This window comes from Ambystoma mexicanum, chromosome 8 (assembly GCF_040938575.1).
Source record: "Ambystoma mexicanum isolate Mex_15411 chromosome 8, UKY_AmexF1_1, whole genome shotgun sequence".
Classification (NCBI taxonomy): Eukaryota; Metazoa; Chordata; class Amphibia; order Caudata; family Ambystomatidae; genus Ambystoma; species Ambystoma mexicanum.
The window spans coordinates 142,671,137-142,691,229 of record NC_090929.1 but is presented as its reverse complement, the minus strand read 5'-3'; the positions used below and the strand labels follow the sequence as shown (position 1 = coordinate 142,691,229).

The 20,093-nt window shown below is 46.4% G+C and overlaps 1 protein-coding gene across 1 annotated transcript in view; it reads left to right on the top strand.

Moving 5' to 3' along the window:
- LOC138471718 (carboxyl-terminal PDZ ligand of neuronal nitric oxide synthase protein-like) overlaps nucleotides 1–20,093 on the top strand; it is a 436,867-nt gene that overhangs the window by 91,841 nt on the left and 324,933 nt on the right. Inside the window, exon 2 of the mRNA XM_069609503.1 lies at nucleotides 17,643–17,714. Coding sequence (XP_069465604.1) covers nucleotides 17,643–17,714 — 72 coding nt within the window. The remainder of the gene's footprint in view (nucleotides 1–17,642; nucleotides 17,715–20,093) is intronic.

Here is a 20,093-nt window from a genome sequence, read left to right as displayed (position 1 = left end):
GTTATCGACTTTAATGTCGGACAATAGTATGAGGTCATTGCAACTTCTGTACCCCTGTGCAAGAAGTATATCATTTCTGCCTCCAGGTGGCGCAAGACACAGGATGCGTCGCCGGTCTTGATTGACGACTCTTCTACTATTGTTGACTTTTGATCTATGCAAAAATGGCTGAATGAGTTGTCAGCTTTTCATTTGAAAATATATCAGCTAGCAAAATAAGTGGAAATCCCTAGAGTTTTCATTTCATTTGCTAAGAGATTTTCCAGCAAATGTTTTAGTGTAGCGAGTGTGTGTGGGTGGGGGTGTGTATATACTTTTTTTTCGCTTCCAAGCATTGTAGTCTTATCCACAAACATGTACGTAATACGTATTACCTTCTTAAATGCCAAGGTGAATTTATATCTGTATGCAGTGCTTAAAAATGAGTATTATATATTTATCACATTTTCACAAAATGTCTGTTTTTTTCTGTCTGAGGGAATTTCATCCCCCCCTCCACCCACCCCTACTGGCTTCAAAATTTCAAGACATTTTACAGCTCTCAGAAATGAGATTAGATATTGTGCCTCTCCCGATTCCAGGGTTTGCTTTTTTGCCAATAGACGTCCCTTCCTCAGCACAGTTCTGCCATGTGCTGCCTCAGACTCAAGGTAATTATTATCATTATTGGGGTATTTATTGAACGTGGACCAAGCTTCGGGAAGCAATGGAGCGCTTTACAATCATGAGGGGAAAAACACAGTGAGGGAAGCAGAGAAAAAAGGAGCGTGGAGCTAACGGGAGTGAGAGGGTGGGCAGTTGGCAGCAAGGGATCTACAAGCAAGCGGGAGGAGACAGTGGGGGCAGATCACCCAGTCTCAGGTAGAATGGGGAATGCAGGGTATGTGGACATAGGTGTTAAGGTGGGAATGTCAAGGTGTGACAGAATTAGATAGGGTTTCAGCTCCTTCCGGAACAGACTGATGGATGGAGTGTTCCGGATTGCTTCTCGGATGGAATTCCACGGGACCGGAGTGTAGCAAAAGAATGCCAGTTTCCTAGTTGAATACTTACAGGTTGTATAGTCTCGGGTCTGGCAATGAATGGACTTATTGCGCTTATGTTCTTAACCGCCAGAGGGGTTTAATTCAGCCACCAGGTAAGGTGGTGTGTCTGCCAAGGCAGCCTTGCTGCGGTGTCCAGTCAAAGGGTCGAATACATTGTTTCGAACTGCAATAGTTTCGAATCAAAAGGACCAACAAAAAAAAAATCGAATGCCTTTTTTTAAATGTCTTTTTTTGCCTTCGTATAGGAAAAAATAGTCGTTTTCCCCCCAAAAAAACACAAAAAAACTGTGCATTCGATTTTTTTTTTTCTGGTCCTTTTCATTCGAAACTATTGCATTTGATCCTTTTGTATTTAAACCTTTCACTATAAACCCTTGCTGGTGATACTGGCATTTATTAGTAGGATGCTTGCTGGAAAAGGTAACCAATGTAGCTCTTGTAGGGTGGGGGTGGTGGTCAACCTTTCATGCCCCGGTGATCAGACACACCGCTGCATGGTGTTCCAACTTGGTAGCATGGCTGGCTTTGAGGCATTTAATATCCTGGGGACCCCTAACATTTAGGGTATAGTTGAGTGTCGTCCACATATTGGTGTTTTGAGATGTTTGAGTTGATTAGTAGTGTGCAAAGGGTTTCAATGTATAGATTGAATAAGACCGAACCCTGGGGGAAACTGAAGACAGTTAGCGGCATGCTGACCTCACAGAATGGAACTGGATAGGATGGTGCCTTAGATAAACATGAAGAGAACCATTTTTTGACAGTGCCTGCAAAGCCAATTCTGTGCGTAAGGAGGGGCCATAGCCTGTCGTGGTCTACCACATTTAATGTAGCCGAGAGGTTGACGAAGACTAATGGGGGATAATTTGGAGGGTGTCATTGAACACCTGGTTGGTGTCTGTCTGAGTGCTGCTTTTGGGGTACAAGCTGGCTTGATAATTCCTAAACGGGCCAAGTTGATACATTTTAGGAAGTAGTTGATTGGTAGCTACCTTCTCAATTAACTTTAATATGAACGTGAGGTTAGTGATGGGACAGTAGTTTTCCAGTTCCTCAGGGGCGAGGGTGTATTCTTTTTAAGGGTGGACGTATGAGCCCTGTTTTTAGTCTGTCTGGGCCAGTGTATTCTCTTAAGAGATGAGGTAACTATCCTGAGAAGGTTAGTCCTTGTGGAACTGCTAAGTTGTTTGTGGATTTTCACCAGGATAATGTAATACGAGTAGGCAGTGGGCTTTACAGAAGCAAGAGTTTTGGAAAGTTCCTTGAGTGAAAGGAGGGAGAAGTCGGTCCACTGTTGTAATGATCGTGGGGGAATTCTGGGGGTCTCCTTCCCTAGATGACTCAGTGTGTGTGTTGATGGTGGTTATTTTGTTGTTGAAGAATTCATTGATCAGCTAGGATTTTTTCTTGTGATTCTGGTGCCTCAGTTTTTGGCATGGGCTTTGAGCATTGCTTGACCGCTGCAAAGAGGGTTTCATTCATGTTGATGGCTGTTGCAGTGGTGGTGGTGTAATAGGTGGCTCTGGTCTCTGTGATGAGGGTCGAATGGTTGGACATTAGGGCCTGAGGTTTACAAGGTTTTTTGGTTTGTATGCCTTGCACCACTGTTTCTCCAGTTACCTAATCACACATTCTGTTCTGGCCCGATTTTGTTTCATTGACAAGTAGGTGTTTGCCAACTCCTTCTCCTAAACAAAATCTCCTAGGTGCTCACAATTGTTCCATTCCAGTGATTTGACCAGGATATCCTTTGGGGACCCAACCATTTCATCCATAGTTCAACTGATGTACAATCAATGATTGACGATTGGTCGTCTTCCAAGAGCTAATCTAGTAGTTTGGGTTCTATCTAAGGTTAATGGTTGTGGAGGCAAGTCCCTTTTACATGCTTTATAATTTGGACGCAGTACTCACCATTTGTGTAGCGATAATTGTTTTTTTGCGAGCAAGACATTGTTTGCTTTGCGTATGTGAAAACTAAGGGGGCAAGTGACTTTTATGTGTGGTTAGTAGCTTACAACTTGTAATTGTTAGATGTTTAATTTGGTGGGTTTATGGAAAAGATTTCACTTTAAGTTTTTCATTTTGAATCTTTAATGACCAACGGGATTGTCTGGTAATAGCCTGCACGCCCAAGGTGATGGGCCTGAGTGAAGTGCTGTTAAGTAGATTGTGGTCTGATCGGACACTGTAGGATGACGTTGGAGTTTAGAGTTAGGGGTTGGATATAGATTGAAAGGGAACATGAGTGGAGCAAGAAAAGCGAGATGAGGGGAAGGATGGTGTGGGCAGAGGTAAAGTTGTAGATGAAGGAAGAAGGAGGGCATGGGCATGTGGTATAGAGCAGGAGGGAATGGAATGAGTTTTAGGAGGGACAGATCAGTTGCAAAGGGACGGGAAGGAAGAGCAGGAGAAGGCAGGAATATAAATAAGCATGAGAAGTTTGGCAGGAGAAGACTACGGTAGACTCTGACAAACCACATAGAGTGTGCAGACAAAAGGAACAGAGATGGAGTGGAAAGCTAATAGGAAAGAAAGAAGGTGGCTTGGGGGTTGGGGAGGAATCCTAAGACTCAAGAGGGAAGTCCATTATTGTTGCTGTTGGAGGACAAGACCCACTTCCCAGTAGGCTCTGTACTTGTCCCAAGATCCCTGAGCAGGTGAGACCAAGCGAAGGAGTGAAGTATAAGGCAAGAAAAGGAGGGCAATAACTAAATCGCCTGGAGTTGGAAGCAAACCTGGTTTGGTGCCAACACCGCTGTCAGAGACCTTAAAGCTCCTAGCTTGGTGATGCCTGGTTGCTGCAATCCACTGTACACCTTAGGGGGCTGTCTGGTGTCCAACTGCAGTGTGAAGTCTTTGAGCACCAAAGCAAGCAAGAAGCGTTATACAAACATGCAATCATGCAATGAATGTTAGTGGCTCTGATCTGCCCAACAGAAGGCCACCTTGACCCACAAATGAACGTAAAAGAATCTCATTAATGTATTAACTTTTCACCTCATCACTGTTTGGGTAGGTGGCTCACCGTTCTATTTATTCTTCAGTGGAGTGGCCTTATTCCTCCCCTCATGTGTTTTCTGTGTAATGGTTAAGTTGACCCTAAGCATCTGTCTCGGTTCCTTTTTTGATCCCTTGGGTGGAAAACTCTACTGTAATGTGCACTCGCCAGACACATGTGGGTTGTGTGGTGAGTTAGAGGAATTCCATCCCTTGTTATGAGGGGCGTTAACCACAGGGGATTAGGATGGACCGGCTGCTACCTGATGTGCCTCCCAGAGGGGGGATGGAGCAGGATTCCCTCGGCTTGTCACCCCCATCCCGATTATCGACTGGGGATTAGAATTCCCAGCAAATCCAGGCCCTGGTAGTTACAGAACACAGAGAAGAGTAAAACCACATAGATTGGGAAAACTTTGGCCACAAAAGAGAATTTAACAAGGAATGTTTGGTGGTAGCAACTGTGGTGAGTAGGATCTACTGTTTTGTGAGGGTCCGAGCCACAGTGGAGTGGCCTGGTTTGTCCCCCTCCAGTGTGCCTCCCTTTGGGTAGTTGGCTCACCTCCAGACCCCCTCAGATATGCAGGTATACCTGCAATACTGGCGGTCAGGAAGCTCTTTACGAACCCTGGAAGTTCACCAGCCACCGTACTGCTGCATATGCAAAAGTGGAGATCCCTGAATACGATTCTAATATGGCAAGTTCAGCACTCAGGGAAACAGTCATTAATCTGTCATCTTTCCCCAATTGGGTCTCCTGCAGCATCAATACGTAAACCTGGTGCCTCAGTGCGTATCTCGTTATTTGTCTACACTTATTTTTCATCCCCCTTATGTTCCATGACATCACTGCAATTCTATATATCGCCACTCTGGTGTGTTTATGTGTTTACAAGGATATTTTTCCCTGATACCTCCTGCCCCTTGGGGAGCTTCACAATCCATTGGAACCATTTCACTGTCTTCACTGCCTGTACCCAGAACTTGACACTGTGCTTGAACACATAACCCCTGAAACAACCCCCCCACGCCAGAAACCATACCATACCAGATTTATGCTCTCCCCACCCCAACAATCCATAAACTGCAGTTACTGCGCTGGGTGGCTATGTGTTAGCGCAGCTGATCTTTTCGATCGTGCCGGACCCGGATACTTATGTGAGCCTGCCCAACGTCAATGTGACGTTTGGTCAGTTCGAGTTTCCTCAATCGGGCTGTTTGCATCTTTTAAAGTTTGTGCTTGTGCCTCTCATCATGCTTCAGCGTGGTGAGGATTGGATGTTGCGGGACGTCGCTGTAATCCCCTTTGCGTATTTTACTGCTGCTCACAGATCCTTGAAGAATAGTGATTTTCCATCCTCAGTAGTTTTCAGTTTCGCTGGGTATAACATGGCGTATCGCACTCCGACTTTACGCTGTATATTTTTGGCTGCATGATAGATTTTCCTTAGTTCCTGCGGGCTGAAGTCTCTGAAGATCCGTATTATTGCTGATGCACGAATCAGTTCACCCTTTTCACTTGCTACTTCCAGCAGAGAATCCCAATATATAAAATGCTTATAAAAAATATTGGGGTTCTTATCAAATGCATATCAAAATTATTGGGGGGAATCTTTTGATATTAAAAAAGGGGCAGGGCTTAGCCCTTCGGGGCGTGGACACCTGTCAACAAACACGTTATGAAAAGTATCCCCTATAACTACTGTTGGGAACTCTTATATATTTACCTGTTTTACTGCCATATATGCTCAGCCATGTGAATTCCCAATTGTTGCCTATGTGCTTTGGAATTTTGTAGACTCCGCCACCCTCCCAAGTTTCCTAAAGATATGTGAAAACTAGAGAGATTGGTCTCTATGGTTAAGAGGGTGGTTAGCTCAATGGAGAGCATAGACTACTTCCAGGTAAAAAGGGAAGATGTGCCCAGAACTGCCCTGCCTGGATATCCCAGGCCACATGCAGCTTCAGTGGACCTCCAATGTTATGTTATTTGACTTTCATATTGGGGATATCATCACCGCATTGTGGGACCTTCTAAAGGGATTTTGGTACATGGGACACAAACCAATTAAAACCGCTGCCAAACCCAAGTAATTAAGGGATCCAAGAGACTCTGGTCATTATAGCTTGGTATACTGCCCTGGCAGTGATTTAAAGTAGTCATGGGCACGCCCACAAAGTCCCCTTATCCACGTACTTCATCCATGCTGGAATCAGAAAAACAAACGAGTGGCATTTCAAGGGTAATGGTGTTCCACCACGAGGCTGCTTGAGTCCCAGCACACATGCAGAACACGTTCTAACAGTACCAGCTAGAAGGAGGTCCACGGGCTGTGGCACAGAGGGAGGGCACAGATCTGCAGTAATGAAAAGCGCACTAACCCCAGTATAGAGACAGCACTTTGATCAGCAGACTCATATAATGCACGAGTGATCAAGCATGGATCCAGGGCACCAATTGGAAACAACGAGGAAGGTACACATACCAAAGTATAGATGGAGGAAGCAGATTAGGAGTTACCAGAAAGGTGCACATTTCTGAACACAGAATTTGATCACATGGGGGGGGGCATGGTATTTAAATGGTGTTGCCATGAGCGTGCTAAGAAGCAAATTACTCTGTGAAGTGCAATGTATCAGCGGTCACTATAAAATATGAAATAACACTTCCAGTTGAACCATGATTGAGGCTCATTCGAAGAGCACATTTTAGGAACTGAATCCCTGACAATTTTGATATATTTAGGGGCAACCATTCTGACAGGCTGGGCACCTTGGGATTAATGAATTGCCCAGGATCTCACGTGCTTTAAGTGTTGAAGCTAGGAGTGAAACCTAGTCTGCAGTTTTGGAACTCAACCACATTTTACCAGTTCTTCTTGAGCATCAAGATGTAATTAATTTTGAATGTTTGACTTCAAGAACTAACGTAATACCTAATTTTTGGACCTGATTTGGAAATAGCACATCACAGAATAAACGACCATGACAATATTTAAAACTGCATCCTTGTAAACACATCTTTTGCAAAAGGAGCATGATTGTGAACATTAATTGATGTTAGCATTAACACAAACCCATCTGTTGTTGTCATTGTTTTTTAAAGAATTAAATAACCCAACACAGACAATGGATGTTACACCTGTTTATAGTCACTGCTTGACACAGACTTGGAGATGGTTTATGATGTGAAGTACACTTCAGCTTGTAGACAAAGGCAAACCGTTTCTGTGTCAAGTAAGCAGATCTAAAAACAAGCCTGCCAGGGGCTTTTGATGTCTGATCGTCTCACTTCTGCCTAGGCCTCTTTCCCCTCAAATATCCTTCCAGGAAATAGAGGGCAGGCAGTAGGCTAAACAATTCCTCCAGCATGCGAGAAAGCAAACCTTTTCACCAAAGACATCCTAGTACAATACACCTAGATAAGATTACCTGTCCAGGGTCGCAGTGCTGCCTAGTTGCAAAGCAAGGATATGTGCCAAGTTCCACAGTGTCGAATTTGGCTACCTAACTACTGCTCTCGGCTAACACATTATGCTCTTCATTGGGGCAGTCCACTTTTTACAACCCTTGTGTGTGGGGGGACCGAGTTCTAGAGCTGCGCTGGACCGATGCTTTGTTAGTTTTTATAAGCAGTGCTTTCTGGTGTAGGCATGCTGTTCAGTAGCACCGACGCTAAAGTTTACATTCTCAAGTTTATCAACCACAGAGTTAAAGTCTGCCTTACCAGTATAGGAATGAAGAGCTGGCGTGCTGCTTGAACACAGATTTCTGCAACAAGTGCTTAACACACTGAGCTATCACCTGATCCATGTTGAAATGCATATCTGTTTGCCCGCCAACTTCGCATATATCACGTGATCACTATATGCCCAAAGACAGGTGAACATGCTACACGGTGTCCGATATTTATTAAACGCAGGAACTATACGTACTAATTACAGGATTAATTGATCAAATAGGATAACATCCAGACATTGGACTCTCAGCCCAGCAGTGCACTATACCATTTCATGAAATGTGTATGTTTTATGTTTATGTTTTAATAGATACATGTGCACTGCAATGTTTGCATCAGGCAGCCAGGTGGGGTTCCCTCACATGGTGGGGTGCTAGGGCACATCATGCCCTTTATGCCCACCCATAAAGACGTCTCTGCCATGGGGTTCTTAAAACACTGAGCAATGTCTGTGCTGTGGCAAACTGAGGGCCCACCCAGGGGGGCAGTCGGACTGGGCTCTTTGGTTTGAAAAGGAAACTGGGTCAAGGAGAGCAGAAAAGGGAGGGTATGAAGTTTAGGAAAGCTTAGAAGAGTTGGTTGTGCAACACTGCCTTTTAATCACATTGTATTTCTGATGTTTTAATCTTTATTATTTCCACTTTGTATTGTTTTTTTTATATTAGTTTTTTTTATATTTTATTGAACGCGCTCTGTTTACTGTACGAGCTGATGCTTTTGGTACTGGTTCGTGCTTTATAAAAACTTGTAATTAAATAAAGGGGAAGAGTGGGGAAAAGTCAGGGAGACAAAACGTGCAGACAATCCACAACATATAGAGGCATGACCACATAACACAGGGGTGAGTGGTAGTGATGTTCGGATGAATGTATATACTTTTAGGTGTTTTGACCAGAAGAAAAAGTAATGAAGAGAAGGGACGAGAGCTTCTCTTATTGGCCGGCAGAACTTTCCTGGAGGCAATTTACTAGTCTACACTTTAGGTGCAGGGAGGGAGAAGCGCATGCGTCTTGGGTACAGGCTCTCGTTATTGCTTCACTTTGAGACACTGCACTGGGGTGGTGATGTTTGTAGGATTTCTCTACATGATGCAGCCAGCCCATTCTTTTAGATTTGTGGCCTCTGTGGCAGACAAGCCCATTCTACACAGCAGGTTTGGAGAAAACATTGACCATCACATCTTCATTAAGGAAACATTTGCATGTATCACTCCCACAGTAATCACATGTAACTTATTTGTTTGTAGAATTCCCAGGGAAAGCAATACATTTTTGTAACGCTTATAGAATTTACCATTGATAACAGAGTGGAGGACATGGGTCCTTTACAATGGGGTGAGAGAATGTGACGTGGAGACCAGATGTTGCATGGAAGGTGGCAACATAAACCAAGGACGAGGACAGGACCAAATGACATAGAAACGGGGTGGTGGAGGAAGTGATGAACTAAGGATGGAGGGGTGACAGAAAAGTGATGTAGGGTTGTCCATGAAGGGTAGGGAGAGAGGAAAACGTGGTGATGCAGTAGCTCAGAGTGCTAGGAAACTGGTTCTTCAGAAAGGAGACCTCTGAAGTTAGATTTAAATAGTGGTAGAGTTGGAGTCAGAGGGAGAGGAAGAGCATTCCAGAGTAGGGGAGTAAGGAGAGAGATCACAGAATTGAGAGGGAGCACAGGGGACTCAGGTGGTGGGGCAAGGAGGTTAGCTGAGGTGGTCGTAACAAGTGAAGAGGAGAGCAGGGAGTGAGATGAGCAGATATGTAGGGTGGGGCGAGTCCATGGATAATGAAGATGATGAGAATACGTTTATACTTAGTTGGCCTTTTGTTTCATAGCCATCTAGCCAATCTGGCGACTTGCAGAGGAGGTCGAAGTTAAGTGAGAAAGGTTGAAAAGTATGCAGACAGCGAAGTTGAGGACTTTGTTGAGAGGTGATAAAGTATAGTTGGGAAGGCCATAGAGGAGACTGACACAGTAGTCAGATCAAGAAAGGACTAGGACTAGTCTGGCTGCAGTGGAAGATTTGGAGATAAAGTGTGAGAAGTATGATGGGTCGAAGATGACACAAAGGTTATGAGCGGTAGCAGAGTAAGGATGGTAGTCAGAAGAGAAGAGAGGAAGTGATTGCCTGTTTGGCTGGGAAGTAGAGACCTTCAATCTTAGTGAGGTTGAGCATGAGCAAGTGAGATGCCATCCAATGTTTGATGTCAGAGAGACAGTTTGACTTTTTGACAGCAGCTCATAGGATGAGGAGTTTAGGGACAAGATCTGAGTGTAGTGATAGGAGAAGCTGTACGAGGAGATCAGGGTGTCAAGAGCAGAAGAATAGAGAGTTAAGGGAATTTGACCAAGGACAGACAGTTGGGGAACTCCAACAGTAAGGGGGTGAGTGGGGAGGTATGGCTATTCCAGGACATCTGAAGGTATGAAGCAGCCCGAGCAAGTACCTTATCCCTGATGCCAAGTAGAGAGAATGTAGACAGACGGTCAGGATGGCTGGCAGTATCAAAGGGGGCAGAGAGGACAAGAAGAATAGATTAAATGTTTGCTTGATAGGCGGAAGAGATGGAGTTGCTGACATTGACAAGCACTGTCTCAGTAGAATGCAGAGGTAGAAAGCCAGCTTGAAGACGGTCCCAAAGGTTGTGAGTATCAAGGAACTCAGTGAGTCGATTGAATACTACTCGAATACACACTATTTTGGAGTAGTGTGGTACTAGAGAGACGGGGTGAAAGTTGGCAGGACAGTTAGGATCTAGACCCGGTTTCTTAAGTAAAGGGATGATAGTAACAATCTTCCAGGATGAGGGAAAAGTGGAATTTCCTAAAGGAGTTGAATACTGGGAGCTATGTGCTTCATAATGTGCAGGGACATGTGGGGACATGTGTCGGGAGAGGCACAGGAAGGGCTATCCTTGAGGAGTAGGGCAAGAATCTCATCAGGGTTGGCGGTATCAAAAGACTACATAGTAGTGGGAGAGGATAGTAGGAGTGATGGTGACAAGTGAGTAGGAGGAGGGAATACAAGGTAAGTAGCAAGGGTATTGTGAATGGTAGACATTTTAGAAGTAAAGTAGAGAGCAAGATCATTCGCAGAAAGAGTAGAGGCGATGGAGGTGGGTTTAGGAGGTGAGAGAATTGAGTGGAGAGACTTTTGGAGGCACCTAGGTTGGGGGGATTGAGATGAAATGAGAGGTAGAAGTCACGTTTGGCAGAGTCAAGGGTAGGGGAGTCGTTTTGAAGGGTAGTGAGATAGTCTGAGATCAGAGGAGTGTCTTGACCTTTGCCAAGTGTGTAGCATTTTCTGTAGTGTAATTTCAGGTTGCAGCTGAGAGGTGTAAACCAGGGCCTAAGAGGGGAGGATTTAGTAGTGAGGCTAGTGAGAAGAGAAGGAAGCATAAAGAGCAGTATTCAAGTTGGTTTACACGTCTTCAGTGGATGGAAAGGGGAGTTCAGCCTAGGAGAAGAGTTGCCTAGTTCAGAAAGGTAGTCATGGAGTTTGAGGGATGAAAATACTTGCTTAGTAATAGTTATAGTTGAAGGAGAGAGTGAGGAAGAAGCAGCAGTGGAGATTGAGGCACAGACGATAGTGATCGGAGAGAGAAGGAGCGGTGGAGATATTAAAGGCAGAGAGTTAAGAGGAGATGAGAATAAGGTCAAGGGAGTTTCTTTTTCAGTGGGTGGGTGGAGAGTTGACAGAAGAGTGGTTTAGTAGAACAGTTAGTCAATGGACATAGCAGCAGATGGAGAGGGGAGGTTGAAGTTGCCAATGACAACGAGGTGGTAATAGGGATGGAGGGAGTCCATTAGTTGGGAGATGTAGTTAAAGAATTGACCTACTGGACCAGGTGGCTGGAAGAGAGAGATTCTATAGTGGTAGGGGGCAGTGATTGTGGAGCTGGTGTATTCAAATGAGGGAGAATTAGCGGGAGGTATTGCTGTAGGAGAGATAGGAAGTTTGACAGATGAAAATAGTCATACACCACCACCCCTGCCAGTGGGGGGGGGGTGAGTGATGGTGTAGGTAGGGTCGTGAAGGACCCCAAAGGTTGCAGAGCCCGAGAGTCAGCTTTCATTAAGGGTAATAAGGTAAAGAGGAGGAGAATGAGAAAGCAAAAAGAGGTAAATTAGGTCTTATTGCAGACTGCATTCCAAAGAGCAATAGAAAGAGAGCGAGATGTAGAAGCATAGCGATGTTGAGTCTGAGAAATAGGGGTGCTGGGTGAAGATGTGAGAATAGGAAGTGTAATGGAAGTTAGGGTTGCAGTAGGTTTTGTGAATAGAGAGAATAGTGGAGCGAGTAGGGAGGTGGTATAAAGGAGAAGACATGATGGGGATGGGAAGAGAGTTGAGATGCTTCTGAGCAAAAGAGAGTGAAGGGAGAAGTAGAAGGGAAAGGAAGAGATAGCACGAGAAGTGCATGGCGAGGGTGAAACTGAGAAGTAATAATGGGTACTTAAAGACAAGTAGCAGAACACCAAAGCAAAGGCTCATAGGCTAAGAGGTAAAGACGCCGGTCAACGGCTGTTTTTCACCTTTCAATATGCCGTCTTGAACTGGGATGCCCCTGGCTGGGCGCCCCAAAGGAGTTCAGAAGGGATGACACACTCATCACCTGATCGCCTAGTCCATCAGTAGTTGGTCTCTTTGATTTTTGGCCCTGGTGCTGCTGGGATTAGGCGATTTCTTCTTGATTGGTATTCCCAGAGGCGTTTCTTGTGTTCGACTGGTGACGGGGCTGATTTAAGATGGCCGCTGGAAGTTCTAACAGGCACACCGCTTCACACCTGAAAAAGGTTTTGTGGAAAATGGCACGTCACTTGGAGCGATTATCAGCAGCCACCAGGCCAGCAGGCCGTTGCCACCCAAATATGCTTCCCCAATGAGTGCAACACACTCGATTTTCACCTCCAGCAAATTCTCACGGGTCCTTTTAAAATTCTCTTAACTGGACATCCTGCAAAGACCAATCACGCTCAGTAGAGACAAACGGCCTGAATACGAATTTACGAAAAACTGCATGGCCACCAAACTACCAGCTACATTATCAGACTGTACATTTCTGACTGCTTATGTGTTGTGTTAATTACTACACAGAAAAAATGACCACATGCAATTTGACCACATTTGGCAATGCCACATACTATTTGTCCCTGAAGTGCAATGGGACTACAACATTGGGAATAACTAAAGAGCCTGCGTAACTCTGAAGTGCAATGGGACTACAACATTGGGAATAACTAAAGAGCCTGCGTAACTCTGACGCGTGCACCCACTTCAAGTTACTGGGTGGAATAGCAGGCATTTCCTGAGTGTACTTCCAGAGGTAATTCTGCCAAACGCGTCATCAGCCCCAAAGTACAGCAAAACGACACGCACAAACTTTTCAAATATGACTGTATATAAATTGACGTTGCTGAGATTGGCCAGTGAAGTGTTACATTTCCATCGTCAACGGATTTGATAGGCTAGTGCGGATTATTAAAAGGGGGCGGGACATTTTGTGAGTGAATGTCAAATACAGGTTTTCGTTGCGCTGTAGGGGAGAAAAACGAGTAACCATTTACAGATGAGTCTCGGGAACCGTTCCATTGCTCAGGTCCTGGTCCGCAAACCAATTCCCGGCCCCCAAAAACGGGCACGCGAAGAAGAGATTTTGGCCCTTATTCACAGAACGTTTTCCAATGGGGTTTTGCCATTAAAAAACACTTCTGTGAATCAGACCCTTTAAGTTCTTCTCTGCCATTTCCAGTAGGCCATGATGTATTTTACTGCTTGGCTCTACCAATCGCGCGACCATTTCATGCTAACCTTTTGGGTTGTAACCGGTGGTGTTGCTAGGCATATAGAAAAAACATTTCACGGAAATGGGCAGCATGCCAGAGCCACAGGCAGGTTAGGGCCTGAGTGGGGAAGGCCCACCCGAAATCTGTAAGTGCCCACTCAGCAGCTGTGTGTGCATTTACAGGTGTCAATGTCGCGGTGGACCAAACTACATTAGCTTCAGGCCCCAATTGTTAGACAATCCTGGCAAGGCCTCTGCAGCACACTCTTATGATATGATATGATATGATATGGTATTTGTAACGCGCCTATACACAAGTGTTTCAAGGCGCGACGAGGCAGGGAGGGAGGGAAACAAGGGGAAGAACAGACAAACGATCCTACTAGGCCAGGTGTCATTCAGATCGCGCAAGTGCAGAGGTAAGGGGAAAAGGAGAAAGTGCAGGGGGAGGAGGTGGGGGGGAAGTGCAGTACAAGGTAAGTAGCGTAATAAAATAATAAATAAAAAGGGCCAGCTGGTGGCAAGTGCAAGGTAAGTGCAGAGCAAGTGCTGAGAAGTGCTGGGAAGGGGGGCTGTAGGGATACAGTGACAGTCCCACAGTGCAGGGGGAGCCAGGGAGGCAGTGCAAGTGGAGAGTGGCTGGGCCCTGGACCGAGGTCGCTGAGAGTGGCCCAGATGCAGGTTTAGTGCAGAACTCAGTGGGGAGTAAGCAGGTTTAGCAGGGGAGAGGGAGAGAGAAGGCAGAAGCGAAGAGGAAGGTTTTGAGGTACTTCCGGAACCGGAGATGGTTCTCCTCAAGTTTCAGGGAGGCAGGAAGGCTGTTCCAGAGGGAGGCCCCTGCTGCGGAGAGAGATCTACCCCCAGCTCGTTGCTTCGAGAAGCGGCTGACCATGAGGGAGTTGGAGACGGATGAGCGAAGGGCTCGTGAAGGAAGATATTTAGGAAGAGAGAGTTGAAGGTATTTAGGCCCCAGGCCCCAGAAGGCCTTGTGGACAATGCAGAGGGTTTTGAACTTAATCCTCGCAGCCACTGGGAGCCAGTGAAGAGATTTCAGTCCTGGAGAGATACGGTCCCTGGGCTTGAGGCCAAGGACAAGTCTCGCAGTTCTGTTCTGGATAAGTTGCAGAGGGCGGAGAGTGGAGGCAGGCAGATTAAGATAGAGGCTGTTACAGTAGTCCAGCCTTGAGAGAACCAGGGCTCGGGAGACAGTGAGCTTCTGGGGGAAGGAGAGGAAGGGAAGAATACCTCTGAGGAGGTGCAGCTGGTAGTGTGACTTCTTAGAGACGTCAGATATATGAGGAGAGAAGGAGAGTGTGGAGTCGAAGATGACCCCGAGGTTTTTAGCCTTGCAGGTAGGGGCGGGAAGGGGGCCAAGGGAGGCCGGCCAGAGAGCTGCAGGGAAGGAGGGAGTGGGTGTGCCGATGAGTAGAATCTCAGTCTTACTGGCGTTAAGGCAGAGGTCATTGGCAGCACACCATTCCTGGATAGCAGACAGACAGTCGGAGATGAGGGAAGGAGAGGAGGAGGCCGAGGGTAGCCTGAAAATGAGCTGGGTATCGTCCGCATAGCACTGGAAGTGGGGGCAGAGAGCGGCGATGCGGTGGGCAAGGAGTGCCAGATACTGGTTGAAAAGCCAGGGAGAGAGGTTGGATCCCTGGGGGACACCACAGGTGGAGAAAAAGATGTCAGAGAGGAAGGAGCCCATTTGGACCTGGGAGGGTCGACCGGAAAGGAAAGAGGTCAGCCAAGCCAGAGCCTGACCAGTGATACCCAGGTTATCACGGAGACGGTTGAGCAGGATGGCATGGTTGACAGTGTCAAAGGCAGAGGAGAGATCGAGCAGAATGAGAACACAGGGAGTGTTGGAATCGAGGTTAAGGAGCAGGTCCTCACGGATGTTCAGGAGAGCAGTTTCCGTGCTTCTGGCCGCTCTGAAGCCGGATTGATGGTCATGAAGATTACCAACAGATTCAGCATGGAGGTTAAGCTGGGAGATGGCCAGTTTCTCCAGGAGTTTGCCCAGGAAGGGAGTAATGGAGATTGGGCGATAGTTGGCCGGGCAGGAGGGGTCGGAAGAGGGTTTCTTGAGGAGGGGGTGCACAAGGGAGTGCTTGAGGGGGGATGGGAAGACTCCAGAGGCGAATGAGTGGTTGCAAAAGTCAGCCAGGGCAGGAGCCAGGGAGTCGATGTGGTCCTTGATGGTTTTGGAGGAACAGGGGTGAACCTGTTTAGACGAGGCTTTCATAGATCGGACTTGTCTGGAAACCTCATCAGCAGAAAAAGGTGGAAAAGCAGAGAAGGAGGGCGGAGGGGCGGCTGCAAGAGAGCAAGAGGAAGAGCCGGGAAGAGAGGGAGGGAGGAGAGCGGAGGAGAGCGAGGACAGGATGTCCTGAGTTTTTGAGATGAAGTGCGAGGCCAGTGCAGTGCAGAGGGCCTGGGAGGGGACAGGAGAGGTAGAGACTGCAGCAGGGTTGGCCAGCTCCTTGCAGATTTTAAAGAGTTCGGCCGAGTTATTAGATGCCTCAGAGATGCGGGCTTGGATAAGGGCTCTCTTCTTGGTGAGAACGGAGAGCCGGTATTGCCTTTGGAGCAGGCGGCAGGCCAGTTTGTCAGAGGATGAACATGAAGCACGCCATTTCCTCTCTGCCACCCTGCACTTGCGTTTTAGGGTGACGAGATCCGAGTCATACCAGGAGTTACATTTGGCTTTGGGCTTCAGGCGGATTCTCATGACGGGGGCAAGGATATCGAGAGTATCAGATATAGAGGAATAGAGCATGGAGAGGGCTGTGTCAGGGTGGGAGTCAGCCGGGGGGGGGGGAGGGGGCGAGAAGGTAGCAGCGAAAGCCTCAACTGACACGCGCTTCATGGGCCGGATGACCGAGAAGGTGGGTGGCAGTGAAGAGGGTGGCTTTGCCTGTGGGGTAGGGAGGGAGAGGTGGGAGGATAGGAGAAAGTGATCACTCCAGGAGAGAGGAGTGGAGAGAGGGAGGGAGAGGGGAAGGTCAGAAGAGATCAGAGCATCAAGAGTGTGCCCTGCAGAGTGAGTAGGCCCAGACGGGAGAATAGAGAGTGAGAGAGAGTTGCAGAGTTCGCGAAAGAGACCAGTGGGGGGACAGGAGGCATCGAGGTGGATGTTGAAGTCACCGAGAAAGAGGAGTTGGGTGGTTGAGGACAGGAGTGAGGAGGAGAGGTCAGCCCACTCAGAGAGGAAGGAGGAAATTTGACCAGGTGGCCGATAGATAGTAGCCACGGTAAGGGAATGGCTAGGAGAGAGAGAGAGTCGGCAGACAAGACATTCAAAAGAGGAGTAGGTCTGCGTAGGAGTGACAGTGGCAGGAATCCACTCAGGGAAGATAAGGGCAACACCACCCCCTGAACGGTTGGGCCTGGGCACGGAGAGGATCTTGTAGCCGTCAGGTAGGAGTGTGTCGAAGCTGGGGGCAGAGCTGGCAGTGAACCAAGTCTCAGTGAGACCGAGGACGTCGAGGTCCAGTTCCTCAAGAAGGCGACAGATATCAGAGGAGTGCTTGATGGCAGAGCGAGAATTTAGAGTGGCAATGTGGAGAAGGTTGCCACCCTTGAAAAACTTCCGGGGAGGGGTACAGATCAGAGGTACGCCCTGCGGAGGTGTTAGAGAAGGAGTTGAAGAGGGAGCAAGAGAAGGGGCAGGGAGGGAGGGGAGAGGCAAGGTAGCCGAGGACAGAGGAGGGGGGACAGCGGGAGCGGAGAGGAAGTTGATGAGGCATGGGAAGCGTCTATCAAAGAGGTGAAGGTTGGCTTGAGGGCCTTGGACCAAGACGGTCCCGTTAGCATAGACATTAATGATGGCTTTAGAGGAGTGGAAAGGGGCCAAGAGGACATCCCAACGGGTGCCACCATTAATGGGAGAGGTGGAGAAAGGAGAGAGCACAGCGACCATGTGAGGGGTCCATAGGTCAGGTGAAGGCACGAAAAAGAGAATGTCAGTGAGAACTTAATGAACTTAATGTAAGAACTTTTTTGACATGCTTTCTGCTGTAAATACGTGCTATATTGTCACACCTGCCATTTGACTGTGTTTTTCTTTCTTTAGTACATTGGCTGCTTGGATGTTCCGCGGCCCAGCAGTCGTGTGGAGATTGTGGCTGCTATGAGAAGGATTCGGGTGAGAATGTTTTTTAAAGTTTTTTTAACTTGAAAATATTAAATAAAAATGTATGATGTTTTCATCAAGGAAACGACACATTCTCCTTGTTGTTGAATGAGCCAGCAGCATTATCCAGTTTGAACAAGTCCCCTGTTAATTAAATGTAGAGTTGGCTGAAAAAAATCAGCATTCTTAGATTGGGACTGTGATGGGCTTTGGTTTGCAACTGCCTTGCGCGCTTGACGCTTAATGCCAATATCTCCTTGTTGGTGCCATTGCATTTATTATATATTTAATGGTTCTCGGCACGTTTTCTCAATAAAAAATATTTTTTAGAAAAACATAGCAGTTCTTGTGATGTGTGCATGCGCTTGTATGGAGACAGCGGTCCAGGTTCACAAAGATTTGCACTGGAGCAAACCAGGGGTCCCATTGAGAATTTCAGATTTGCACTGGAGCAAGCCAGGGGTGCCGGTGAGAATTTCAGATTTGCACTGGAGCAAGCCAGGGGTGCAGTTGAGAATTTCAGATTTGCACTGGAGCAAGCCAGGGGTGCCGGTGAGAATTTCAGATTTGCACTGGAGCAAGCCAGGGGTGCCGGTGAGAATTTCAGATCTGCACCTGCTGGTTAAACCTTTTTAAACCTGGTTAAACCTTTTTCACAAAGCCCAGAAATTAGGAAATCTGGAGATGCTTGGAGAAAATGTGTGTGACTCTCATTTGCATGTGAGCATCTTGGCGGGGCTGCAAACAGCTCCAGATTTGCTCTGGTTTTATAAATGAGGTGCACATTTGGGGGTGCTCGCGGGCACCCCTCAATTGGCTCTTGTGCATATCTGAATCAGGCCCACATAGATCTTGAAACCTTTGACATGGTAGAGCTGCAAAGTCAGCCCATGTTTTTAGGATACCTGAGCTACAACTGGAGAATTCAAGGCAGAGATATTTACTGAACTCATTGAAATATACATTAGTTTACCTTTTATTGTTCTTGGGGAAAGGCAGGTGTTGGGAGAATATTTCTGTAATTGCATTCTTTGGGTAATAAATATTGGTAAACTCCTTTAAATAAACCTGCAGGCTCTTGTCAGTCATTTTTCAAATGAACCCTTCCAAATGAAGGTTTTTTCTAGGGCATCAGAGCAGCAGGTTGTACTCCCTAAAATTAAGCCAATAATACCCCACACCCTGGGCGTCTGCCCATTGTTGCCACCTGCACTAATTGAGTACTGTGAGACCAAAGTGAGAGAGATCGGCACACCTATTGATGAACTGATTACGAATGCTGTATGGGTCAAACTATTGTTGTACTCAAATGATTGGACTAATACATTAGATAAACTTCACAGCTACAAATCCCTTGACCAGTTAGTCATGGACTACAGAAAACAAGCTACTCTTGCTCCATACCTATACATTTACCCATGCCGTTGAGCGAGGAGATCTTTCTTAAAGTTTCGGTGGAACTTGTATCACACAAGGGAAATTATGGAAAGATATGGACAGTATGTGACTGAGTCCTCAATTTGCAGATAGCCTAATCATGAGTTGGGCTGTATTCCCGGCTGTAATACAGCCGACTGTAATAGCCCTAACACCGACCAGTCCGGTAGTATTACCACCGGATCACGAGTTGGGCCTTAACGGTTAATCCCCATTCCTGATTGGGTCCATTGGATCCAATGGGGAATTTTCGGCGCTAATTATGCAGGCTAATACAGCCGGCTGTAATACAGCCGAAAACAGGGATTTTCACCTCCAGAAAAAAGCTGGAGGTAAAACAGTCGATTTAGCACCCAATTCGTGATAGGGCCAGCCCTTAAATGCGGCTGTAATACCGTTACCACCGCATTTAAGGGCTACAGCCAAACTCGTGATGAGGCCCACTTTAAACTGGATTCGGTTGAGAATTTGAAACACCTGTTGTTAATTTGTCCTGCATTATTTGGGGAAACGCACACAGCTCTTTAGAAAGTTTGATTACGTCCAAAGGAATAGAACTGGAGATGATTTGTGGAACGACTGTCTAGCTGGAAGGACAACATCGACTGTAATTGCGGTGGTTGGTTTCTCTTGAATTGAGCAATTGAGCTTTTTTTTTGCTTTGTTCTTTTAAACTTCGAGCTTTGATAATTTCGTTCGTGTTTTCTTGCTTCGAAGTTCAGAGAACTGGAATGTATTTGTCAACTACCTTGAATTTCCGCTGCAAAATCGTGTCTTAATGGCTGAATAATGTGATTGACTTTGTAAAAACGTAATTGCTTTCAATGTCATGTTTTTATTTCTTGTGTTTCTGTAATTTGTTAAAGACTTTTTTGCCATAAAACAATAAGAAAAAATGTTAAAGTACTTAAATCATTGAAATATACATTAGTTTACCTTTTATTGTACTTGCGG